General features: G+C 36.4%; 2 protein-coding genes and 2 long non-coding RNA genes across 12 annotated transcripts in view; 2 read left to right on the top strand and 2 right to left on the bottom strand.

Moving 5' to 3' along the window:
* Nucleotides 1-2,976, top strand: part of rictora (RPTOR independent companion of MTOR, complex 2 a) — a 40,864-nt gene extending 37,888 nt beyond the window's left edge. The window contains exons 36-38 of the mRNA XM_065250993.1: nucleotides 758-881; nucleotides 1,050-1,188; nucleotides 1,685-2,976. Of these exons, the coding sequence (XP_065107065.1) occupies nucleotides 758-881; nucleotides 1,050-1,188; nucleotides 1,685-1,756 (335 nt within the window). The 3' untranslated portion in view covers nucleotides 1,757-2,976. The remainder of the gene's footprint in view (nucleotides 1-757; nucleotides 882-1,049; nucleotides 1,189-1,684) is intronic.
* A 1,068-nt stretch (nucleotides 2,977-4,044) lies between these two features.
* LOC135732727 (serine protease FAM111A-like) lies at nucleotides 4,045-13,677 on the bottom strand. Of its 2 annotated transcripts, XM_065250997.2 has the most exons (7): nucleotides 13,546-13,677; nucleotides 13,181-13,241; nucleotides 12,799-12,878; nucleotides 10,765-10,843; nucleotides 8,698-8,742; nucleotides 7,392-8,595; nucleotides 4,045-7,139 (listed from the first exon to the last, which is right to left on the bottom strand). In XM_065250997.2, the coding sequence occupies exons 4-7, from the start codon at nucleotides 10,819-10,821 to the stop codon at nucleotides 6,628-6,630; spliced, it is 1,818 nt and encodes a 605-aa protein (XP_065107069.1). In that variant the 5' UTR covers nucleotides 10,822-10,843; nucleotides 12,799-12,878; nucleotides 13,181-13,241; nucleotides 13,546-13,677; the 3' UTR covers nucleotides 4,045-6,627. The 2 variants fall into 2 exon arrangements, 1 of the variants encoding a protein (XP_065107069.1); XR_010526806.1 differs by lacking the exons at nucleotides 4,045-7,139; nucleotides 10,765-10,843; nucleotides 13,546-13,677 and adding an exon at nucleotides 13,432-13,545 and having other exon boundaries at nucleotides 8,518-8,595.
* A 1,123-nt stretch (nucleotides 13,678-14,800) lies between these two features.
* On the bottom strand, nucleotides 14,801-17,498 carry LOC135732157 (uncharacterized). 2 transcript variants are annotated; one of them, XR_012336791.1, is made up of 4 exons: nucleotides 17,285-17,498; nucleotides 16,835-16,883; nucleotides 16,193-16,236; nucleotides 14,801-15,770 (listed from the first exon to the last, which is right to left on the bottom strand). It is a non-coding gene; the product is annotated as an uncharacterized lncRNA (long non-coding RNA). The 2 variants fall into 2 exon arrangements; XR_010526717.2 differs by lacking the exon at nucleotides 16,193-16,236 and having other exon boundaries at nucleotides 17,285-17,495.
* A 1,676-nt stretch (nucleotides 17,499-19,174) lies between these two features.
* On the top strand, nucleotides 19,175-24,278 carry LOC135732728 (uncharacterized). Of its 7 annotated transcripts, none has more exons than XR_012336789.1 (9): nucleotides 19,193-19,248; nucleotides 19,409-19,483; nucleotides 19,578-19,727; nucleotides 20,459-20,500; nucleotides 21,045-21,273; nucleotides 22,377-22,449; nucleotides 22,552-22,906; nucleotides 23,009-23,167; nucleotides 23,766-24,278. It is a non-coding gene; the product is annotated as an uncharacterized lncRNA (long non-coding RNA). The 7 variants fall into 7 exon arrangements; XR_012336790.1 differs by having other exon boundaries at nucleotides 19,197-19,248; nucleotides 19,565-19,727; XR_012336785.1 differs by having other exon boundaries at nucleotides 19,175-19,483.
* The last annotated feature ends 2,704 nt before the right edge of the window (nucleotides 24,279-26,982 follow it).

Below are 26,982 nucleotides of genomic sequence, written 5' to 3'. Positions count from 1 at the left end.
TTCATAAGATCTGCTGGGGTCAATGTGTTGGCATGAGAGAAGCTCGATGCCGACGGGAGAACAAGCAACTGCCGGCATTTTTCCTTCGCCCGAGTGCCTCTGACATAAATTATTTTATTTTGATGGCTTACATTTCTTTCCCACCACAGAAAACCACCACAGGTTTGTCAATGCCATCAAAAGTATTATTTTGTTTTTGTTTGTTTGTCGATCACGAAGTACAAAGTAGATGAGGAAAACTAGGATTCTGTGTGTATTCAAAGCGCCGCCATTATTGTTTACAATGCGTGAAATGGTGCGCTGTGATTGGTTAAGCGGATTTATTGCATTCTGCAGAAAAAAAGGACTGGCGTTTATCGCGTTTTGGGAAAAAAGGGAGAAAAGATTACAGAATAACGCTGTGTATATTGGATTTTGCGAAAAATTAAGTATTTACTTTTTAATATTCACCTGATACAATACTGATTTTGCCGGTAACTGCCGGTCACGTTTCAGCTCCGCACGCTTGAAACCTCAACCGAGGTGGTACTAAAAAAGTATCGGGTACTATGTACTGTACCTTTCATTGGGAAGCCGCCAAAAGTTAGCTGACCTGACCCATGGGGTACTATGCAATGGAAAAGCGGCATTAAAAAGTACCGAAACAGTTCGCTATGAATTTGTGTACCGCTACACCCCTATTTTTTTTTTTTACCGTTTAAATCATTCGTTAAATCATTCATGTCAATATAAATGATAAACTGGTGTATATGTTTAGGTGGTAAGGCAATATCTGAGGACGGACCTGCCTGCAGAGTCTTGTTAAGAAAGGAGGTTCTCCGATTGGTCATCAATCTTAGCTCATCAGTCGGTACCAAAGGCCATGAAACTGGACTGCTCACGTAAGACCCAATGACAAATGCTGTACAAATGCCATTTGCTTTATTTGACATGATCTTACTTAGTCAGTATTTAAAATATCAATGTTATATTTTCACACAATGTTCTTTACATCATGTAGGATTATATATTAAACGTTCATGTACTCGTGTAATGCTTGTGTAACGCAGGATAAAGGAGAAGTTTCCATATGCGTTCGATGACATCTGTCTCTACTCCGAGGTCTCCTTCTTGTTGGCCAATTGCATGTTTCGTCTGGCTTCACGACGCTTCATCCAGGAGCTTTTCCAGGACGTGCAGTTCATTTCGGTATATGTGTTTTGATTTCTTTCATGTGTGAAATATTGTAACTTAGGTCTTTCTGTTCCGATGCGAACGTGAAAGCAACAAGACTTGGTTTTATTTTTATTTCATGGTTATATTTAGGTTTAAAAAACACAGATTATACTGAAATACATGTGTTAACTGGGAACAAAGCATTTTGAAACTATATGTGCTCCTCATGCATAGTGGTCGAGCATTGTGTACAAAATGTCTCGGGCTTGAACCCTGGGAACACACATACTGATAAAAAACGTATACCTTGCATTGGATTAAAGCAGCATCTGGCAAATGCATGTAAAGATGGTCAAAATTGATGTGACCTTATCACATTAATAGACTTACATCAGTAACCAGTCAATCAACTTTTACGATAAGACAGGATTTTCAAACTTTGTCAGTCACGTGAAACTACATATGAAGTTCGTCCAAAGTTTAGTGTTAAATGTTTATTGATGTCCCTGATGGTGTTTGTCATCTTCAGTTGTATGATGAAGCTGAAGCCGTGTTGGCTAAACCACCGAAATCTGTTCCAGCGGAGACTCCGGAGTCTTGATACCTCCTACAAACTTTCTGAAACACCTCACCGCTGTTATGTCCCATCCCTCCATTTCATCTTCCTTCGTCCCATGCACACAAGGAAATGGCGGATGGCGTATAAACGTGGAGTGGATGAATGAAGAGGATGATCGCTCTGCTTCGTGTGTAAAATAATGAAGCACTTACTGGAATAGAGATCGACTTTTGCACAGAAAAGAAATTCGACAAACAAGCCCCTGCACTGTGTTTTTCTACAGGGAACAGTTTACCAAATAATGTCTTCAGGCTGTGAAATGAATGAGCGCTTCGAATGGACAAAGACTTTAAAAATTTAGTGGACAAAAATCCTGTTTACATTTTAAGAGTGCTGGATGTACAGATGAGGAAAGGTCTGTGATCCGGTGTCTGTACATGTCCTGATGTTTCAGATCGCCGTCATGTAAACACTACAGAAAACTCAGCGGCAACTAGGAATTTATGAGAGAAAAGACAAAACGTGAATAACACAAATGCTATTTATTTTTTCGTCTTTTTTGTATGCGTGTTTGGATTTTTATGACTTCCAGACAATCAGAATTCAGTATTTTTGAAAAGTTGCATTGGGAATCTGTCATCTTAGTCGTCTTGTGAAACATATTTATAAGCAGCACTGTTTAAATCACTGTTCAAAGCGACACGTGGACGTTGACACGCACGTTTACACAGCTGATGGAAATCTTATTGTGGGATTGGCAGTAGTGTTCAGATATGGTGAATATTACAAAACCTTTTAAGAACACACCTGACACTGTAAAAAAGTTGTTTCAACTTAAAAAAGTAAGTTATCTGGTTTAAGATCATTCAACATAAAAATATTAGTTGATAAACAGTATTTTTACGTTGAATCAACTCAATTTTTTAATGCAACCAGGTAACTTACTTTTTTAAGTTGAACCAACAAATGTTTTGCAGTGTATTTACCCCTAGTAAAAAAAATTATATCAGGATGTATAAATAGTAAAAAAAAAATTAAATTAAATTCTTTGCATTTCAGTGATCGAATTGTCCTTTACTGTAAAAGTGAAAAGTTGGATCAACTTAAGAAAATAATTCGAGTGGTACCACCTTAAATTATTATTTTTTACTTATGCTTTCTCATTTTTCAGCTCCCCTAGAGTTAAACATTTGATTTTTACCGTTTTGAAATCCATTCAGCCGATCTCCGGGTCTGGCTGTACCACTTTTAGCGTAACTTAGCACAATCCATTGAATCTGATTAGACCATTAGCATTGCGCAAAAAAATAACCAAAGAGTTTCGATATTTTTCCTTTTTAAAACTTGACTTTTCTGTAGTTACATCGTGTACTAAGACCGATGGGAAGTTAAAAGTTGCGATTTTCTAGGCCAATATGACTAGGAACTATACTCTCATTCTGGCGTAATAATCAAGGACTTTGCCGCCGTAACATGGCTGCCGCAGGCGTAGTGATATTACACAGTGCCTGAAAATAGTCCGCTGCTATTGAAAGTTACTAAGGGGACTATTTTCAGCTGTTGTGTAATATCATTGCGCCTGCGGCAGCCATGTTACAACAGCAAAGTCCTTGATTATTACGCCAGAATGAGAGTATAGTTCCTAGCCATATCTGCATAGAAAATCGCAACTTTTAATTTTCTGTCGGTCTTAGTCCACAATGTAACTACAGAAGAGTCAAGTTTTAAATGGGGAAAATATTGAAATGCTGTTTTTTTGCGTGATGCTAATGATCTAATCAGATTCAATGGATTATGCTAAGCTATGCTAAAAGTGCTAGCACCAGACACGGAGATCAGCTGAATTGATTCCAAATCAGTAAAAATCAAATGTTTAACTCTGGGGGAGCTGAAAAATGAGCATATTTTCAAAAAAAGTGGAGTGTCCCTTTAACGTGAAACTAAAGTAAAATTTTAAGTTGAAAAAACGTACATTTTTAAGGTGTTACCAATTAAAGTAATTTTTTTATTTGATCCAACTTTTCACTTTTTACATTGTAATGCTAATGATATTTTCTTGCTATTTTGGTCATGGGGTGAAATGTGACCTACAGTATAGTTCCTGGCTTCATGTGATAATCTGGTTGCAATACTCCAGTCTGATGGTCCTGAAGATAAGCTTGAGATTTAAATGCTGAACACAACAGGAAAACGATAAACAATTGCACGCATAGTATAGTTTTTGTGATTATCGGGTGTACCTGTCCTGGGTTCATTACAACTCTATCGAAAGCATTTGTGACGTGGTGTTCATATCATTTTGACTCATTCCACTGTTTACTGTGCATTTAAAATATAAGTCTATGAGGTGAACAGCGATTGCCCAGTAGACTTTTATTTTAAGTGCATTACAAAAAGGGAGATGAATATCAAAAATGTGTTATATTTCATCACAGAAGCTAAAGAAATTATAAATGTTTTGCAAAAAGTAGCGATACTGTAAGCTAAATTTTGGGCCAGAAGGAGGTTAAGTTTCATTATTATTATTATTGTAAAAAATATAATTTCTAAAATGTGGTTTATTTAGATCTAATGAGAATCACATTAATAAAAACAAACTCAAATTGAGAATATGGGATGAAAATATCCTAAATTGTCATTAAAATGCTACAATCATGGTGTTAAAATATATGCCGTACAAAATATTTGATCTTTCTTCTTTGAAGCTTTTCATAAATGCTTTTCAGCATTTGAGAGATGCTGAAAGTTTAAGCTTTGTTAAAAAGTGAAAGGATTGCTAAAGATGCTAATAATAAAATTGAACTTGTACTTAACCGTGAATATGCCAGAAATATGAACTTGATCTGTTATCTGCATTAAATCAGTGGCATGTACCTGGTGAATCACTTTAAACTCTGCACTGAATTTTTACAGATATTGAAACGCTGTCAGAAATGTCTACATTTTGGGCGTCTTGATATGAGGTGCATTGAAATGTTTTGCAAGTTTTCTAATCGCATTTATCATTTTAGCAGATTGTGATATTTTCCTCATGTTCACAAAAAGCACTGACTCATCTTTTCTATATGCTTCTGTTCAAAGTGATGTCTTGATCGCATGCCTAATGTCCACACTTGCTTATTTATTAACCGCGAGATCTCTGAATCCATGTTGTCTCAGTGCTGCTGTTGTGTTTGTTTGACTGACTGCTGAAGAGCGTATCATGTGTTTGACTTTTCTCTGTGACCATAGTGTCACGAGACAGAAAGAGTAGAAAAATATATATTTATATTTTTCCTAAAAGATGAAATGTGTAATTTAAGACATGTTTTTGTCTGCGGTTTCCCTTGTAAAATGTACAGTGTGTTTTTTGTTTGGGCACTTTCGGCCCTGGAAATCTTAGTCTTATCAAAGGGATTAAAGAGGAAAACCCATCTTGCGTTTTTGTGTTTTTGCTCAATTACTGATGCAGTTTGACAAACCCCATAACTTTAAAGTTTTTTAGGCTTTTTGTAAGTTACTTCGTGTAATCCAGAAGAAATAAACTAACAATTATTGATTATATTTATTTTTTTGTATTTAGAGACAATATCTTGTTTTTTAAATAATGAAACGTTAATGATTATTCCCCTTTATTAAACTCACATTTTCAGACAAAGATGATGAAAAGCTTTGTGTGATGATAAATCCAAACAGTCACCTGAAGTGTCATCAGAGATGTTATAAAGTTCAAAACATCACCTTTTATATTATGCATAATTAAAAATATTCATCAAGACAAAATCAAAGCAAATCATTGTGTAAAGATATATAATAAATATGTATAATAAAACAATATGTGAATAACTGAACCTAAATAGTAATATAACTAAACCTAAACCTTACACAGACACCATTCTCAATATAACATTGTTCAGTAAATTTCAATTATTTCATATTGAATGAATATATGTAATTAATAATTCGATTAAATGTAAACATTGTAATCAATTAATCAATCAATCAAAAACAATTCTAGAGAAAGTATTGTGCTAAAAGAATAAACAAACACAGGAAAGAAAATAAAACATAGATTAAAGGGAACATTTTACAAGACTTTTTAAAGATGTAAAATAAATCTTTGGTGTCCCCAGAGTATGTATTTTAAGTTCTGGCTCAAAATACCATACAGATAATTTATTATAGCATGTTAAAATGGCCACTTATAGGTGTGAGCAAAAATTTGTTGTTTTGGGTGTGTCCTTTAAAATGCAAATGAGCTGATCTCTGCACTAAATGGCAGTGGTCTGGTTGGTTAGTGCAGATTAAAGGGCGGTATATTATCCCCTTCTGACATCACAAGGGGAGCCAAATTTCAATGACCTATTTTTCCACATGCTTGCAGAGAATGGTTTATCAAAACTAAGTTACTGGGTTGATCTTTTTCACATTGTCTAGGAGGATGATAGATGCACTGGGGACCCAATTATACTGTAGCACTTAAACATGAAAAAAGTCAGATTTTCATTAAATGTCCACTTTAAAACATAAGTGCAATGAAAAAAATGCTTATTAAAGTATAAGTAAAAACATTAAACATAAAGCTAAAAGATAAACAAAGATAAAAGCTATAGATAAAGTTATGTCTTTAGTAAAGACTTGTGGGCAGGAATAATGGGACCTCATCTGTTTGAATCTGTGATTGCAAAAGCATGGTCATCGTTTTTAATCTTTCTTGAGGCACTAAAGGGTAAACCAAGATCTCAAAGAACTACATATGGGTAGAACAAATCCTTCATATTATTAAGAGCTTACATTTACTATTATTATTAATAGCAACATTTTAAAATAATTTTGGGTCTGTGTTTAGGGATTGAAAATCTCAGTGTAAATCGCAGTGACAGCTTTGTAGTAATTTCCCCCCAAAGAGACAGAAGCAGGGTTAAGTAAATGGTTTAACCGATTTCCATCTCTTCATCGCTGTAACCATTTAAGATGTCTATGATCTCTTGATTACCTTTTATTCGAGCCTGTGCTTTGATGTTGTCCAGTATGGGCTGCATGGGATAAGCGTATTCCATAACACTCCTAGTTTTTTCACCTCCTCCTGGGTACACATAGCCACCGGTGTGAATACCGATCAGTTTGCAGTCTGCATCAAAAACCGGAGAGCCGGAAGATCCATGAAAGAAACAAGAGTCATAAGTTATCTGGTTCTTATGAAGCTGCCATTTCTCCTCCAAAGACCGTTGTGTCATAACATGAAAGAATTGAAAATTTTCAGATACGTGTTGGTCTTCAGCCTCTTGTCGATTTTCTCTCCCAATGACGAAACACGGATCCATTTTCTTTACCTTACCATCTGGATGACCTACAATGCAGATCTGACTTCTGTTATTAGGTGAGTTATTTCTGTAATGATGCAACAATTCAGACATTTTCTCAACTGAATTCAACCTAGGTTCAACTGAATTAGACTTAGGTTCAACTGAATTAGACTTAGTTTCATCTGAATTAGACTTAGGTTCAACTGAATTAGACTTAGGTTCAACTGAATTAGACTTAGGTTCAACTGAATTAGACTTAGTTTCATCTGAATTAGACTTAGGTTCAACTGAATTAGACTTAGGTTCAACTGAATTAGACTTTGTTTCATCTGAATTAGACTTAGGTTCAACTGAATTAGACTTAGTTTCATCTGAATTAGACTTAATTAGACTAAATTCAAGAAGAGCATAGTCAAGATGGTTACCCTTCTCGTCTTTGCCATAAAAAGATGATGTGAGATTTATGATCTGTACATACTTGGCTCCAATATTATCCAAGTCTTCATAACCAAATACAGCTTTGAATTCTGCAGGGTTGAACACTTTAGAGTTACCGAACCCAATCACATGTGCATTAGTGAGGATGAATTTGTTGAAGAGCAAGAATCCAGTTGCTTTGGCAGACCCGTTTAATCGAATCTGACACACAGAGTTTGAGAGATTTATGACCTTTTTCATTGTCTTTACCTCTGAGAAACTCTGACAGCTTTTATCATATTCTTCTCTGTAGAACTGTCTGACCTGCGCAGGGGTTTTACGTTTCTCTCTCTCCTTTAGCTGCTTTAGTAAAACCTTAAACTGATCACGCAGAAGTTTCAGAATCTCTTCAGATCCTTGTATAGGTTGCCATTTGACTGCAGTTCCAGATTGACTTGTGCTTTGTTCTGTATTTTCATGTGCGGTGTTGGCAGGATGCTGGCTGGGGTCCACTTGAATTTCTTCTTGAGCATCAGAGGGTACATTTGCTGTAGTCTTGTCTTTGGATGAAGTATCTTTGCTGTCCTGCAGTTGTTTGTATTTAGTTACATTCACCTCAAAATTCTTATTGTTATGCTTATCTACATTTTCTGACATCTGATGAATTGTCTCACTATCACAGTCGGTTAGCTCACAGTTTCTCCCGAATATGATTTCTTTGAATCGTTTATCACGCCTAAGAGCTTGTTCAAATTTCTCTCCCTTAAACGCATAAACACAAACATAATCAACTCCTGATGTTGCAAGTGCATTGTTTCTCATTAAACGCCTGACATTCTCCCCTCCTTTAGTTTTAACATTAAAGCTGACTAAGTCTTCACTAGGGCATGAATAACTTGTGTTTGGCTGTTCCTCTGGATTTTCTTCTTTTTTTATGAACGTTATTTTCAAGATTTCATTTGATTCTAAGAGCATGCAGGGGTAATCTGTATTCACAGCGGCACCTTTTCCTTTGTTTTTTCTAATTACAATTTCTTTCTCCTGGTTCGTCTTTCTAATGTCAGTAAAAGCTGGGTTAGTCTTTAGTGCATCAAGCACAGTCTGAGATGTATTGCATGTCAATCCATGTGTTTTGTTGTCGTATTGGAATGTCAAAGAACGACTTTCCCCTTCTTTTTTCTATCAAATTTAAAAAAAACAATTAGCAGTATGAAATTAGAAAACTGATTTGAAAATATGATAATTTAATAAAAATAATGTTTCAAGTGTTAAGTAATCTACCTGTTGCAGACTGATTTTTGAGGGTCCCTCCTCAGGGTCTTCTTTCTGGAAGTATGCCAGCAGTAGTTTATTTAAATGTGTATACTCTTTGATATAATGCATTAACATTTAACAGTGATCTTTTCATGACTGATCTGCATAGCACTGCACTGCAAAATGAAATACATTTTTCCAAAATAACATGATAATACAGTCATAATTGAATACTCTGCAACAAACATTTATCAAAAGCACCTCTCCTGGCTATGCACAATGACAAATAAAAGACTGTACACTAATGCGATCACACTCATCACAGTGCGTCTGGTACAGTGTTAGGTTGCGTCTCAATCAGCTCCTTTGTTCAGTAGTTAGGGCACTGATTAGGGAGCCATTTTTGGGTCTTAATTGCAAAATCCTTCCAGTGCACTGGAATGTTTGTTCCCTAAAAATTCCCACAATGCAATGCAATAACCATCATCAATGCTACCTATATTCCTTTACCTATAATCATGTGACCTTTTCTGAAGCTCTCCAACTGAGATAGCACAAGCCAATTCAATAGCCTGTATAGCCAATAATGTGTCACAAAATGTAGTTTAAAATAAGTTGGGAATATAGATGTGCAAACTTCAAATATGTGGTCCTTTATTAAAGATATAAATGTGTTCAGATGTTTGAGGAGACTGCGGAGTGTATCCTGCCGAGCACTACCTCATTTCGTCCACTCCCGAAATTTGCACTGGGTCTAAAGTAGGTCTATCTGAGTCTGATGAAAATGAGCTTTAATTTGCTTTGGGTGTATTTAACCAACAGTCTTTGGTCTGGTGAATTTAATGTTTGTTTCTTTTATTCATATTAAGTCTTTCATTTGTTATAATTGTTTTGGCGGAAGTTAAATTCCATAACTTATATTTAGTATATTTTCTGTTTAATCTTAACGTTGTATTAGATCACTGTCTTTAACATGAATTTTTATCTTGTTTTTACTACATAAGACTGAATAACTAATTGCATAATTGATTAATTAATGCAATTAGCCAATTTTTTATTTAGTTGTTTCTGCCTGATGATGATAAATAACTGTGGTGATGTTTCACAAAGTGCTTCATCCATTTGCATTAAGCTTTGTATTGTTAGAACCCCAGTCATGTTTTTGAATGGTCGTGCATCATTAGTTGCCGCTGAGACAGGAGAAATACAGATTTCAGTGTTGCACTTCCTTCTTTCAATGATGTAAAAATCATCATTTTGCATCATTGAAAGCAGGAAGTCCAATATCTTTGTTGAGGGGGAGAGACTACAAACACCCATTTACTCGGTCAAATAGGCACCAAATTCGAAATGTATGTTACATTTCCACTACAAATATGACACACTTACAATAAAGATTAATGTTTCTACCGGTGAAATGCTCCTTTAATAGTCACATGATACACCGATTCACGACCTAGGGAGCTAAGGATCTGATTTAGACACATGGGTTGTTTACATTATATTTCACACCTGCAATTCGTTTTGTACCCGACACACTCTGAGGAAGGCTATTGGCTAAAATGCATATGCAATCTCATTTTTTTATGTCGGGCCACTAGTATGGGGTCTCCAACCTTTTTGTGAGTAAGTGCTACAAAACAATCTGGAGGGTTACTTTTTTATATCTACTCAAAACTTTTTCTTGTTGATTTCATTTTATTTTTATATTTTTCTTTGATATTTTTTGTCATTTTTTAATATGTTAACATACATAAAAGAAGCCAAACTGATATAAAAAATATGTAATGAATAAAACTAAAAATTCAGGCTAATAGAATGTGATTTGGCAGGCAACACACAGACTCCGTGCGGGCAACCTGGTTGGAGACCACTGCACTATATGAATAAAGCCTTTTCAAATTTTTGGACCTGTGAAAGTGTCTTTGATTAGTTTTTGGTAGAGGATGAATAAAACCATATCAAAGAGCAGATTTTGCCATTACTACAAAAGGTCGGTTCAGCAAGTAACGTTCCAGGATGCTTTTTGTCAAATTAAGTACATCCAAAAAAAAGGTAATATGTCAGAATAAAATATGCGCTGTTGACACTTACATGACCCTTTTGGCTTTCTCTTTCCTCCTTTATCTTTGTGGTTGGGGATGTTTCCATGTTTAGTTAGTGTTCACTTTGTCTGTCAAGAGGACAAAGATAATGAGCTCACAATAGAAACTTTATATATATATATATATATATATATATATATATATATATATATATATAAATTCACCTAAAGGGTTATTAGGAACACCATACTAATACTGTGTTTGACCCCCTTTCGCCTTTAGAACTGCTTTAATTCTACGAGGCATTGATTCAACAAGGTGCTGAAAGCATTCTTTAGAAATGTTGGCCCACTATGTGGGCACTAAGCTCCAGTTCAACCACATCCAAAAGATGCTCTATTGGGTTTTTCTCTTTTCACACCATTCTTTGTAAACGCTAGAAATGGTTGTGTGTGAAAATCCCAGTAACTGAGCAGATTGTGAAATACTCAGACTGGCCCGTCTGGCACCAACAACCATGCTACGCTCAAAATTGCTTAAATCACCTTTCTTTCCCATTCTGACATTCAGTTTGGAGTTCAGAGATTGTCTTGACCAGGACCACACCCCTAAATGCATTGAAGCAACTGCCATGTGATTGGTTGATTAGATAATTGCATTAATGAGAAATTTAACAGGTGTTCCTAATAATCCTTTAGGTGAGTGTATATTGCTGAAGTTCAAACTGATCATCAAAATGGGGAAGAAAGGAGATTTAAGTGAATTTGAACGTGGCATGGTTTTTAGTAGCAGAAGTAGAGCCCGAAGCCATTTGTTTTGAGAATAATGGCTGACTGATGAAGTTATTGGCTGGCTAGCCGGCTCAGCCAAAACCTAAATGGCTGCTGCAGCCGCCAAACTTTTCATAGCTGCAAATGGCTGAAGCTGCCACCACATGTCTGCAGATGTCTAAGTTATACTAATTAACTAGATCTCAATCTTTCCAAGCAATGAGAAAATGAGACTGAGAAAAACTGCAATATAAACACACACTGTTATCAGTATTATTTTGGACAAAGTTTTGCACATTTCATAAGGGCTGGTCTGGATATTTCTGAAACTGCTGATCTATTGGGATTTTCACACACAACCATCTCTAGGGTTTACAGATCCGAAAAAAAAATAGTGGGCAGCAGTTGTGTGGACGTCAATGCCTTATCGATGTAACAGGTCAGAGGAGATTAGGCAGACTGCATGGTTCCCGATAACTTCAAATAACCACTCATTACAACCAAGGTATGCAGAATACACGTCAAACATTGAAGTATAATAACTACAGCAAGAAAAGACCACACCCGGTGCCACTTCTGTCAGCTAAGAACAGGAAACTAAGAATGTAATGGCTCACCAAAATTGAAAATTAAAATTAACTTTTTTTTTTGCATGTTTAATGAGTCTCGATTTCGGAAAAGACATGGTAGGGTCAGAATTTAATGTAAACAACATAAAAAAATGGATCTATCCTGCCTTAATGGTGATTGCGGTGGTGTCCCTAGCCTGTTTGTAGATTACTCTTCAATAAACCTGCATTTGGATCTAACCTGTAACACACACACACAGTGAACCACACCTGTCCACACCTTTTCAGTGTTCATTTTTCACTGTGTCTTTAGTAATTCCTGACAATAGTTTTAATGACAAAAGAAGTGTTTGCACTGACGCACATATTTACACAACATTTCCTTCGAAGGTGGAATAATGGCTGTTTGGATTTTACACTTTTAGCATTGATTTTCAAAAAATTGATATACTTGTTGCAAATCTTGTAATCTGCTTTGGATAAAGCAGCTGCTAAATGAAAAATTTCCCTAAAGGCTGTTAATATTTTTTTAACAGTATTTACCAAGGTGCCATTTGTTTATTATGATCAGTGTTGGGGCTAACACATTACAAGTAATGTGCATTATATCAACAAATTACTTAAATGTACACATTAATATTTGAGTTTTTTTTTTTTAAACTAATGCAAGTTACTTTTCAGTGTAATTCATTTGATAAAAAAATGATGTATTAAATTAAACTGATCATAGTCACGTATAATTACCCTGAGCAGGAACAGTTTGAGTCAGAAACGGAGATGGGAAGCCAGAGCAAACTTCTCAGTCATAAAAACACCTGCAAGACCTAAAAGAGATCAAGCCTCAGCTAAGTAAGGAAAAGTAATGCAAAAGTAACGTATGTTTTACCTTCCATGAAAAGTAACTAAGTAACGCAATTAGTTACTTTTCTGGGAAGTACCTTGACATTGTAATGCATTAATAATCTGTGAAGAGTGAGGCACAATGTCTTTTTTGTAATTTACTGTTTTCTACATAAAATCATCCTACATAATGTAAAAACATAGTATAGAGTAAGGTCATGTCAAAGATTAAAATGAATGTGAAATCAATGATTGGAATCAAACTTTGATTTGTGATAAACCTTACCTTGACTGTAAAAAGCTTAAATAAGTATCTTTGTGTGTCTTCTGCTGCACCTGGTCACAATCTGTCCATAAAAGCAAACAACACAAAATTAAAAAACACTCAATAAAGACCTGCAAATCTAGTGGAGAAGAATAAAGACAAATTTTACCACAAACTAAGATTCCCAAAACATTATTTTACTGGTAAATACAAGTATGTTCAGAGTAAAATACAAGAAACTTTGAAATACTTAAATAAGTTTAGTTTACTACCTTTAGTATATTTAGTACAGCCACATTTTCAATTTTTTTCCATGTTTAAAGAACATTTCAGTTGCACACAAGTATACACCATTGGCTCTAGATTTCTTGATTTGACATACGTACCTCATTATATTTACACCTATACTGTAAGTCTAGTTATGCTGGTTTTGTGCTTTCAGTCCCCACCCTGTAAAAGAATTAAGGAAATACATTTGTGGAATATTAGTTAGAGCAGAACAACATTGCATATCCATATTTGTCTACCTTTCCTCTCTGCTTTGTGATATGCTAAAACTGAAATAGGCAAGGTTAGGCAAAGAAAGTTTATTTGTATAGCACATTTCATACACAGGGGTTATTCAAAGTGCTTCACATATAAATGAGAAAACAATCCAAGAAAAATAAGAGACATTAAAAATCACAATAAAAAGCTACATGAGAATTAAAATAACAATTAAAAACAAAAAAATTTGATTTTAATAAAAACTGTTTAAAATGTGTTAAAAGAATAAAACCTGAGTAAAAGTGACTGGAGTTGAAAGTGCAGTCAGTGTGAAACAGCACAGCCCATTGCAGTAATCCACCCTGCTGGTGATGAAAGCATGAACAAGTTTCCTTAAGTCTTGTCTTAAGACAAAACATTTAATTCTAGCTATATTTCTGAGATGGTAGTATGCTGATTTTTTTCTTATCGCTTTCACGTGACTACTGAAATTAAAGTCAGACTCTAAGATCACACCAAGATTTTGACTTTATTTTGTGTCTTTAGACCCCTAGGGCCCTATTTTAACGATCTGAAACGAAAGTGCGAAGCGCTGTTGCTATTTTCCCGGCGTGAGAAATAACTCTTGCGCCGGGCGCAAATCAATAAGGGGTTGGTCTGAAGTAGGTTCATTATTCATAGGTGTGGTTTGGGCGTAACGTCAAATAAACCAATCAGAACGCTATCCAACATTCCCTTTAAGCGCAAGGGCGCAAGTTCCATGGCGGGTTGCTATTATTATGACGGATTTCAGACCCGGCGCCAGACACAAATTCACGGACGGGCATTTCATTTTTCAGGGGGGGCACAAATGAGAGCAACCTCACTGCAATGCATAATATAATTAATTATTAATTAAATGGACAAAAAAGCGAGGAAGAACTAACATACCTCTCCACCCTGGTGAAAAAATAGAATGCTAAATATATTTAATTTTGATATACTTAAGTATACTTGCAGTCACACTAATGACCAGTATACTTAAAGGCGCTCTAAGCGAATAATGTGCGACGTCACTTCCTGTTGATGTTTGAACTGTTTTCAAACAGACAGAGCGTAGCAAACTCCTCCCCCTCCCCCTCCCTTCCGTGCTTTCATGAACGCGCCCAACCCCCACCCTCAAATCCTTCTTGTCGTTTATTGGCTGGAATACTTTGTTTTGTTTTGTGCTGCTAGGTTTGGCCATTTGTTGATATTGCCGTTTGTGAAGCCTGGGCTGTCTACAGAGATCGCGTTTTTTTACAGTTTGATCAGCGGACAGGCAGCAAGCAGATAGTGAGGAGATGTTTCCGGTATGTAACAAAAAATGTTTTATGGTCTAAAACGCTTCAATTCGCTTAGAGCACCTTTAAAGTGTGCTATTGATTAGTTTATTTAAAGAGTGCTATTTTGGAACAACTAATTTTGTACTTAATATATTTTAGTTGTATATTAATTGTAACAAAGTACAACTTTAAGTGTATTTAGTGTACTTTTGTGTGCTAAAGTGGAACAACTTTAAGTGTATTTAGTACAATTTAAGTACATGACTGTTTTTGTGCTAAATTCATGCTTGATAAGTGGATTTAGAGTGTGTTTTATTTATGTTAGGAGTACATTACAAATGTATTATGAGTGTCTTGCAAACATACAATCAGTATATCTTAAATAGACTGTTTGCGTACATTCTATATATTTTTGGCCAATCCAAAATTCTAAAAACTGCCTTGGTGAAAAATGAATATGCCAAGTACATTACATTTTGTATACTTTTACATACCTGCAGCTAGATTAGTAATGAGTATACTTCAAGTGCGTTAATAATTAGTTAACTTAAAGAGTGCTATTTTTGGGAATAGATTACTTTAGCTGGTAACATAACCAAAATAATTTTTTCCAAATAAATAAAAGCTGATTAAAAAAGTCAAAAACAATTCATTTTAAATATATTTAAAATATAGTTTTATTCACAGCATTCAAAGTGTACAGTATTTGCCTAAAAATTGAACAATTACTCATTGAAGAATGTCAAGATGATTGAGTTTTCAACGTCTTTCTCTCCCAAATCAACTTTAGTCTGGCAGGTTTTGGTTCAGCCTAAGGAAATCTGAAAAAGAGAGACAATAAGCTCAATTAAAAAGTGTTTAATATTAAAACATTACATTTATTTAAGACTTACTGCATTAAATCTATAGTTTACTGGCAGAGATTGTATAGCAGATATATTTTTACCCAAACTAGAGCTTGACTAAAATGTCATCATATATATTAAGGGGCGGTTTCCCAGACAGGAATTAGACTAGTCCTAGACTAAAATAAATGTAAGAGCTGTCCAAACTGAAAACAACTTGCTCTGACATATCTTAAAATACATCAGTGCCCTTTGTTTTACATCGTAATGCACATAAGTAATGTTTTTAGTAAGGCATGTTTGTTAAAACTATCCTAATTAAACTAAGGTCTAGTCCTGGATAAAGCTAATCACTGTCGGGGAAACCACCCCTAAGAGTTTTCATTATAATGACTTGCCTATATGGGCTGCAAAATCCTCCTTACATAAAATACTTCAGCTCCTAAAGAAAGATTTTATTGTATTAAATTTAAATGTAAAACTTGTCAGAAAGAAAATGCAACAAGCAGACATTTGGGTGGTTTCCTTGAAAGGGATTATCTTAAAACAGGACTAGGCCTTAGTTTAATTAAGAAATATAATTAGTTTCAAAAAACATGCCTTAATAAAAACATTACCTGTGTACATTTTGAGGCAAAACAAAGGACACTGGTGTATTTTAAGATATGTCAGTGCAAGTTGTTTTCAGTTTGGACAGCTCTTACAATTATTTTAGTCTAGGAGTAGTCTAATCCAGTGGTTTTCAATCTTGTCCTAGGGGACCCACAGCTCTGCATAGTTTGTATGTCTCCCTTAACTGACACACCCAGTTCTGTTCATGGATCTCTCCCTTAATGAGCTGATGATCTGAATCAGGTGTGTTAGATAAGGGAGACATGCAAGATGTGCAGGGCAGTGGGTCCCCTAGGACAAGATTGAAAACCACTGGTCTAATCCCTGTCCGGGAAACCGCCTCAATATGTATATAACGTTATCTAAACTGAAGCTTGATTTACTACTACGAATTAATTATTATATCTTAAGAGTTTAAAATGACTTACCATTAGCTGCAAAGTCCTCCCTACAAATGTCTTTGAAAAACTTTAGCTTCTGAGGAAAGAATGCAGCATCATTAATACTAAATACAGTTAACTTAGGTAAAAGCCTTACAACCTCTAAACAGTCAATAAATGGTTAACTTTCACGCTACATTAAAAAACAGATTTTCTGACGCTACCTTTTTTCATTAACATATACATACACACCAATACATATATTTAACAAAACAATCGGGTGTACTACTTCGATATAACAGGCTGACAGTGCTATCTTTCAAACCTTTAACATTAGCTATAAGCTAAGCTAAGCTACACAGCAGCTTATCACTAATATTGAGTTAGACACCGCGTTATTGACAACATTTCGCATTCGAAATATGATAGTCTACTGATAAACTTCAGAATGGTCAAACGATAATCAAATATAATTAATTTTAAGATATTTTAACGTACCTTGGGACTGAATCCGTCCGCCTTGAACGACTGGTAAAAATCAAAATACGTGCGTCGTGACGTCATCCCACACGTCAGATGCATTATTCAAATCTCAGAATTCACTTTTCTCTGAAATGCATTTACGAAAACTGTTTAAGTTAATCAATGTGTACAGCTAAAAGCAGTATGCAATTGACTCAAAAACTACAAAAAAACAAACACTCATATTCCCCTTACGAAAATGAATGTTTTTTTTGTGGTAAAAGTTTAGTAACCATCTTTTTTGGTGTATTGATTATTATTAGCAAAACCATGGTTATTTTGTGGTAAAACACAGTTAATTGGTTTATCCAATGCTTGACTATAGTGAAGTTAAAGTGTACCTTATTATGTTAATAGTATATTACAAATGTATACATCTACAATATAAAATGTAACTGAACATACTGCTCTCTCGTAATTTTAAGCCCACGTTATTTCTCCATAAAATAATATACATTTGTACACCCCATACTTTCAAAATGTGCTTAAAATATACTGTTTCTAAAGAATACTAAATAATGTATTTTAGAAATATACTGTCAGTGCATTATTATAATGATAACTTTAAGCATACCGATAAAGTATACCTAAAATACATTTTAAAATAAGTTTAAATTTAGTATACTTTAAAAATTGCACAAAACTTTAACTTTAAGTATATTTTTCTAAAGTATACTTTTAGAAAATATACTAAAGTACAATTATTTTAAAGTATATTAAAAGTTTAATTGTAAAAAATACGCGCAAATATGTTGTAAGCATACTTTAAATATGTTTAAAGAAAGTACATTCCTTTTGTAAGTATATTTGTAATGTACTATTGCAAAGTTAAATATACTTGAAATACAATAAAGTATATTTGTTTTTCACCAGTGCATTAACGCAATACAACGGATAAGTCGTAACGATTGGACCTAGCTTACTGAAGCAATCTAAACGCAAATAAAACACGTCGCAGGGCTCGACATCAACGCTGTCTGCTTAATATCAGAGACAAGTGGATTTTTTAAAAGGCCAAGTGAAAGAGAATTTTACTTGCTCGACCGAACAAGTTGCCTAGTCTGATTAAAAACGCGAATAACAATCACCAAAACAGGGTAATGATTCTGCATCCTTTAATCAATGGCGACCGAAAGTGCATAATGTAATTACGCAAAGTTAAACAAATAAGCACAGCAAACACAAAGTGTGTTAACAAAGTGGGGTAAAAATGTGGATTTTTTAATAACATGATACAGTTAAGCAGCATCACCCCAGCTAGCATGTATAATCGGCCCGAGCTCGGCTGCCCTGCGGCAGCTGCGGCTCAGACTCGGCATCGGCATGTGTTAACCGAGCCGATTGTGCCCCGCAGCTCGCTCTGGCACATTCATTTTTGTTCTGGCTGTAAGCACTGGGCCGATTCATGTTCACCGTAACTGGTAACCCAGCTCTGGCTATATGATCTGGACCACTTTTGGAAATGACTCGGCTTATGTTAAATCAAGGATGGTTTTAATGGATGCCATTCAATGTAGGCGACTTTCTTTAACACAAATGTAGATTTTTAACTCCAACCGTTTTAGTCTGTCCATAACAAAAGACAGTAAAAAACAAAACATGGTCAGACAAATCCAAATTAAACCCTGCTGCTCGTTGATGTCCTAAGACACGAAACGATCGGTTTCTGTGAGAAACCGAACTGTATTATATAATTTATACCTCTCTAATACGGCGCCTTCTTCTTCTTTTGAGTTTTAATGGCGGGTTGCGAAGCAACGTCATAGTTGCATACTGCCATCTACTGTATCGGATGCACGGCTTGAGGGCTATACAGGGACACCCGAAACCGTAGGTGGCGGTATGCACCTATGAAGTTGCTTCGCAACCCGCCATTAAAACTCTAAAGAAGAAGGTGCTGTGCACGGGCTCATTTGACTACGCATAGTACTGTATTAGAGGTAAAAAAAAATTATATAAATACTGTTCGGCTTCTCGCACAAACCGATCGTTTCGTTTCTTAGGATATCAATGTGTCGTCACGAGCGGCAGGGTTTAATTTGGATTTGTCTGTGCATGTTTTTACTGTCTGAGATTTTGTTACTATTCACATGCATACAGACTGAAACGGTTGGAGTTTCTACATTTGTGTTGTACTGAAGAAACAAAATCACATACATCTTGGATGGCCTCGGGGTAAGCTGATAAATACAAAAAATTCATTTTAAGATGAATCCCGTACGTTGGCGGTTGTTTTAAACTGGGTGCTCGGCTCAGACCCTTTTGCCAGTATGAAGCCGATTTCAACGGTAACTGCAGAAAGCGTCAGCACGCTCAGCTCATCACTGGAGTAACGTCTGTACAACGGGTGAGATAAAACTCAACGCCTGACTGAATCATCCATTCCCTTTTCGATCCTACGCCATACGTTAAACTTGAGGTAAGTCTTGTGTTCAGTTTCCTTAAAAAGCATCAACATTCACGCTAAGCATAGTTTCAATCGAGTTCCCGTCACATCATATATTAACTCTATTTCGAACTGTTGCTGATTACATGTTGGTTATTATTGATTCGTTCATGTTCCTTTGACATGTTCATGTACTTTTTTTCCAGATGAAACAAACATAAAGAATTCATAATTCATTTAAGAATTATTAATTAGGACAACATCAAATTATTTATCATGTCTGAGAAAAGTAGTGCAAATTTTGGATAATATGAAAGTGGCTCCAACTTTTATGGCGCGAACGAAGCTAGCATTGACTAGCTGGGATGTTAAATAATGGGACGCAATTTTTATTAAATGCAATTTACGTGATTAATATTTACAAGCATAGTGTTCTTTGGTAGAAAATTAAGTGGAACAAAATGTTAGCTGGTAGTGCTGTGACAAATCGCAGTTGATCCGAACCACGGTTCGGCTCGCATGTGATTCGCGGATTAATATATACCAGTGTATGGAATGTCACAATTATAGATTTGTGTGTAAACTTAAACATGTCTTGATGGACCCTAATTTATGCACTGTGCAGTTATGCTGGTAGTTGGGTAATGTCATAATGGTTATTGGGTTGGGCTTGGACTAAAAAAGGGAAATTGTAATGGTTTAGTATAATAAGACATTATGTATGGTTTTGTACAATGCTAATCTTTTTTTTCTTTTTTCCTCAGGTAATCTTGCTTTTGCTGTTCTAATATAAACACTGCTCTTAGGTAAGAATGGCTGATCAAATGCATTATTTTAAATCTAATCTGAGACACAAAGCAGTTAAATCGTTGTCTAATTTGCTGCAAGGTATTAAGAACGACAGTAAGCTTGTTGACGATGATCTGACTGATGACTGATATGTGTGATGAGATTAAAACTATGGCTGTGCAAAAAAATCGATACAGCTAACTACCATGATAGTTAGCTGTATCGATAGTGTATCGATATTTCGATCTCTACTGTCGATATTTTAAAAAACATCAAATCCCTCTGTGTGCGTCAAACGACCTCCTCGCCGCTGCTATAGTTGTCACTGTCCAGTTGTCTGCCATATACGGCCAATGTCTCAGAAGTTAGAGGGAGTGAGAAAATGGCAGAAAATTTAAAAACACCTGCATCTTTCAAAGAGCTGCAGGTGTTCAGCTCTATTTTTTACATTTTTGATTGTATTGTGATACGTATCTTATCATGACCCATGTATCGTGACACGTATCGTATCGGGAGGCCCTTGCCAATACCCAGCCCTAATTAAAACAACTTTTCTTTTAGCACACCACCCATACATGGCACACAAAACAGGTCTTGTGAGGGGGCTGTGCCCACAGGTAGAAATTCTGTGGGTCCACGGGCTTCTCCCCTTTCAGCGAACATCACAGCGCTTAGTCCACCATCGTGGTCTCCAATCTCCATTACCAACAGCCTGAGTGCTACACCTACAGACACCCCAACCCATGCAGCAGCTGGCAGAAGTCAGACATCAGGCCAAACTGGATTTCAAGTAAGAAGGGCGAGATAGCCCATGGAGAGAAAAAAATCACTTTGGTATTAGGGCTGGGTATTGTTTCAGATGTCTCAAATCGATTCAGATACATTAGATCTCAAATTGATTGGATTGCGATTTTCGATTCAATGATTACATTTTCACTGGCCCCACCACAAAAAAGTAATAAATGAATGAAATAGTTTTTGTAGTTTTTACCCATTTATTCTTGTAATAAGGTTATGACACCCAATATTTTAAATACCAGTGAAAATTAACAATTATCAATTCTATTTTTGATACTACAGCTAAAACTACTAATATAAATTTCATAGATTAAAGACAAGTTAATAGTTGTTAATAAAAATTAAATGCAAGCAATGCAATATAAGTACAATAGAACAAAGATACAAATGAAGAAATCTGTGCATTTCAGGTAGGTCTAACAGTATTTTTCAGATACAGAAATTGAAAAAGTAATCAAATGTAAAATAACACGGCATATCTTCACTAATTAGGATTAACCTTTATTTAATCTGCACAAAGTTACAAATCGTTATTCAGTGAAAAGCAGGGAGTGACTTCCTCTTTTGTAGTTTGATTAACATTTAAAAACACAGACAGGTGAAGGTTACTACCACTTTAAGACTAATGCACGGATCAAATTATGATAGGCAATGAATGCATTCCTTTTCTACTTCTTCTCATAACCGTCTGTTTACTCGCAAAGGCCGGCATTTTTAAAAAAAATTGTTGAATTTGCAAGTAGAGAACTAGAATTAATTTCGTAATTTGCACGCTGTCGCACAGCTGTAACGCTTCCAGTGTGTGCTCTTCTCACATAGCGCATGCAAGTTCTCTTTCGCTTGAATGCTTAAATTGACAAGGCTTAAAAATGCGTGCAAAATGTAAACTTTTATGATCATGCAGCACTGGCCCAATCGGGACATTGACAGTTCCTTCAACCGGAATGCTTTTCAGATATAATGTAATGAAAATAAATACAGAAAAACGATGAGAATTGATATTGAATTGACCACATTTAAAAAAAAAAATTTCACTTTTTTTTGCCTATTCCTATTTGGTATATGTGATGAGATTAAAACATATTTTTCTTTTAGCACACCCCACCCTTACATGGCACACAAGTATATGACACACAACACAGGTCTTCTCAGGAGGCTGTGCCTACAGGTAGGAATTATACAAAGTGATCTCTCTCGGTTTACTCTGACATATCTACGTACAATGTTTTGCTAGTAATCTGCTATGCCTGCTTTTTCTTGTGTTCTACAGCAATAGGCTTTACGCCCAGCTGCACTACTTCCTGAACTTCAGCCAGCTCCTTGTTTCCTGTCTGCCATTATTGGACAAACTGATTAATCCAGGTGTGCCTGAGCTTAGTAGTCACAACAACAATAATCAGACACACCTGGATTTATCAGTTTGTCCAGTAATGGCAGACAGGAAACAAGGAGCTTAAAGCCTATTGCTAAGGAGATCCTCATCCAGCTCGATTTTATTAGAGAGCAGCAGTTGCAGACTTCATCCCAGACCCAACACATTTTGGGCTGCCACTTTCAACTATTGAGGAGCTACAATGTTTGTAGGAGACATTAAATAATCCAGATGAGAAGAAGAATTTGGTGAGGTAAATTATGGTTTAATCAGATCATTCGTAAAAGTCATTCCTCATTTTCACTCATGCTATATTCCTTAAATAACTAATAAGGTACATGTCTTTTTGTTTCAGACTGTTTTTCCTGGAATGGTCGGAGACAAGACTCTTAAAGACACCGTGGGGTGGGTCCTGAAAAAAACAATGAACTCTTCGTGGTGAGACTCATCAATTGAAGTGGGGTCAACTGAACGCCTGCATTCAAAGGGCTCACTTTGAAAAGTGTGGTTTTGGGTGAGTGTCAGTGCTGGAAACGGCACTGTAGTGACATCCCAGGGCTCTACAGTGCGACTGACTCGATCAGTGGCTGGTTGCATAAACCTTTAAGACTAGTCTTAAAAGTTAGTCTTTTTTTTTTCTTCAAGACTGATCATAATTGTATTTCTATACTCAAACTCTATTTAAAACATTAACATCATAACATTATCATAAATTGAAATGCATTAATGCTACTTCTGAGCCTCATTAAACAGTCTGTAAATATAACTAAATCCCACATTTCTGTTATATGCCACCTCTGCAGTGCAAAGATGAATTGTGTTGCTACTGATTTCATTTGATTGGTAACTTATTCTTCCTGATTGCCTCTTATTATTCTAACTCAATTTATGAATTTGAAATTTAATAAGGTTAAAATTTTATAGTCAAATATCTCCTTATAATGGGAAGGTGATTTTGTCATTGATCAGAATGTGCTCCTAAATTTTTGAATGTGCTCCTAAACTAAAAAGAAATGTAAGCGTAGAGCCCTGCATCCAAAATAAGTTTTGGTGGTTTTATGAGTAACATCACATGGTCATGCTGACCTCTTCTATCTTTGTTTTTTTTTCAGATGCAGTCCGCCGGAATGCCCTGACCAAAGATAACACAGAAAAGGAGATAGAGCTCCTCATCACCAGGTGGTCGGTGCTAGCATATGACAGGGATGGTGGCCAAATCCAGACAATAGACAGACAATGAATTAAAATGTTTTAAATTTAAAAATGTTGATTTTTGGAAAATTCGTATTTGAACTGATTGTGTGTGTGTGTGCACCTGGTAATTATCACGTTGTGTCCCCACAAAGATAGGAATACCAGTATTTTTGTGACCTTGTGTCCCCATGAGGAAACAAGCTTATAAATCAAACAAAATGATGTTTCTTGTAAATGTGAAGTAGGAGAAGGGTTTCTGTGATGGTTGGGTTTAGGGAATGGGGTAGGTAAGGGGAATAAAATATACAGTTTGTATGGTATAAAATGCATTACGTCTATGGAATGTCCCCACAAAACATGGAAACCTGTTTGTGTGTACGAGAGAGAGAGAATGTGTGTTCAAGTGAATAAAAAATGCATTAAACGTGAAATTCTTGTTCTTCCTTGTGTGTTTTATTTTCAGTTAATGTTGCATAATGGTTGCTTAGCAATTTTAGTATTAACCAATCAATAAAATCAATAAATTAAACAAGCCCAAATAAGGAACAGGATTGGAGGGGAGCTTACGTCCTCTCACTCGGGGTTCCGCAATCGGGCCGCGTTAAAACTGAGTGCTCGGCCGTGTCCTCGGGGCGCGTGAAAACCGAGCGCTCGCAGAGCAATCGGACCTAGATTCATGCCGAGGATCGGCCGAGTGTTCCAGCATTAATCGTTCCGCTTTCGGCCCGCGCAATTTTTGCTAGCTGGGACATCACGGTTGAAAGTGTGACAGATTTAATGACAGTTCACTAAACAAGTAATTAATATTAAGCAACTTACATTTTAGACGCAATGTTGACTGTTTTTGTTGTTTCAGCAGCGAAAATAGTGAAAGATTACAGCAGAACCATAACGTGTCAGTCTCACTGCAGGCAGCACTCAATCGTGTCTTAACGTTAAGCGGTGGCGCGCTTAGCAAACAACCAAACATTTCTGTGCTCACTATTGACAAACCAATCAAATATGTTTAAAATATATATTTTTTTAATCAGACCAAACACATTTTTATTTTTATTCAGGAGTTTTATATGTACAAAACAATAACTTTTAATTAATAACAGTGGCCTATTGATAAAAACATTGAGCTGGTGAACAGGGGCACGTTCAATCTCACACCGGTGCGCAACGTTTTGCTACGATTTCCGGGTTGAACGACATGTTTCCTGGAAACGGTGTGCAACGGAATGCAACAGGTTTTAGAAGCGTTTTCTCTTGTTTGGTGGGTGTGTCAGAAATGTCGGTCCAATCAGCGGCAAGATGTATAAAACCACGCGATAGTAAAGAGACAGCTCGCTCAATGGGTTCAAGTTGGAATGTTGTCTTTCATTCTGGACAGCAAGATCAGTGACTGAAACATTGAGGGTATTTTACAGTAATAAACACACATTTATAACGATTTCATCAGGCTTTAGAAACATTTAAAAAAGAACACAAAGAATGGCCTCTCAGCTACCGTAGTTGCAACTCTTGCGTCATCACAACAGGGTGTTCAATGCATCACCGTTTCAGTTTAATAAACGTTGTGCAACGTTTTGTCAGGGCTGAACGCAGCCCAGGTGAAGGGAGACCGCAGGTTCGTCCAGGGCGGGCCCGGCCCCCTAAAGCCCGCCCATGGCGCCGGGACTGACGGATTTACCAGGCGCACGCCAGGAGCGGTTCACAGCCGAGGAGACCGACGTTCTTGTAAGAGCACTCAAAGACAGAGAAGTTGTTTTGTATGGGGATATGAGAAACCCGCCCAAATCAGCGTAGGTTAAACAGGCGTAAGAGGAAATAGCCACAGTCTCATCAGCTGGCATCCCCATCGTTGCGCAAAGCTCTACAATGATGTCAGGAGACGGGGGAATCCCAAGCTTGCCAGCATAAATCGGGCACGCCGTGTAACGGGAGGTGGATCTGCCTCTACACAGACGCCAGCAGAGGACATCGCTGCGTCCACCCTCACCGCTGAAAGGGTTTGGGGGCTTTGAAATCGGACTCAAGAAACGCAAGCAAGGTCCAACCCCAAAGTACTCTTACAAATCAAGTTCACATACATTAAGGTTTCTTATGAAAACGTTTTTATTATTATTTACATAAAATAAACGTAATACAGCCACACAACAAACTTATGAAAATATTTTAATCGTTATTTGCATGAGAATTTTTTAACGCAGCCACACAATAAATAAAAACTATCACCACAATGCTCACCACTATGATTCCCCTTATCTCGTGTATTAATATTTTTAAGTGTAACAATTTATGATTTGCAAAAATAACTGTTGCATCTGTGTAGATTAGATGCAAAGTGTATGCGCGTTGTGCACGCTATAAATTATGGTCAAGCATGCGCCCTTAAAATAGCATAATGAGCAACGCGCCACTGACTTTAAACTTTTTTTTTCTGGTCAGTGGCGCAATTGTTTTTTGAAACTGCAAAATAGCATCAGGGATGGTTTGCGCCGGAACACGCCTCTTTTTTGCGCTGAACCGCCCAGGGAGCGCAAGTTCATTCCCTAGTTTGCCGACGTGCGTCTGTGATGGGAAAAACCCGCTGTGCGCCGGTGCAAAATACGAAATGATACATGCGTCACTGACAAAGTCAATTGCGCTGGGTGCAAGATAGAGCCCCTAGAGTCAAGGTAAGTATTAACCTTGAGAGTTTCATCTTTATTTCCAAATACAATGACTTCAGTTTTGTCTTTGTTTAACTGGAGAAAGTTTTTACGCATCCAACTGTTAATTTCATCAATGCATTTACCTAGAGAGTCAATGGGGCTGTAGACATTGGGTGACAGTATGTCTGGGTGTCATCTGCATAGCTGTGGTAAGCAATTTGGTTCTTTTTTATTACTTGACCAAGTGGGAGCATATACAAATTAAACAGAAGTGGTATGAGAATAGAGCCCTGTGGGACTCCACATGTCATGGATGTCCACTCAGATTTATGGTTACATAACCTCTCCGTTTTAGGTATGATTTAAACCATTTGAGGACCATCCCAGAAAGCCATACCCAGTTTTCCAGTCTATGTAAGAGTATGGTGTGATCTACTGTGTCAAAGGCAGCAGATCTAGTAGCATCAGCACTGATATTTTACCTGAATCAGAGTTT

Source organism: Paramisgurnus dabryanus, chromosome 5 (assembly GCF_030506205.2).
Source record: "Paramisgurnus dabryanus chromosome 5, PD_genome_1.1, whole genome shotgun sequence".
Taxonomy (NCBI): domain Eukaryota; kingdom Metazoa; phylum Chordata; class Actinopteri; order Cypriniformes; family Cobitidae; genus Paramisgurnus; species Paramisgurnus dabryanus.
Note: the sequence above shows the minus strand (reverse complement) of the source record. Positions and strands in the feature narration are given on the sequence as shown.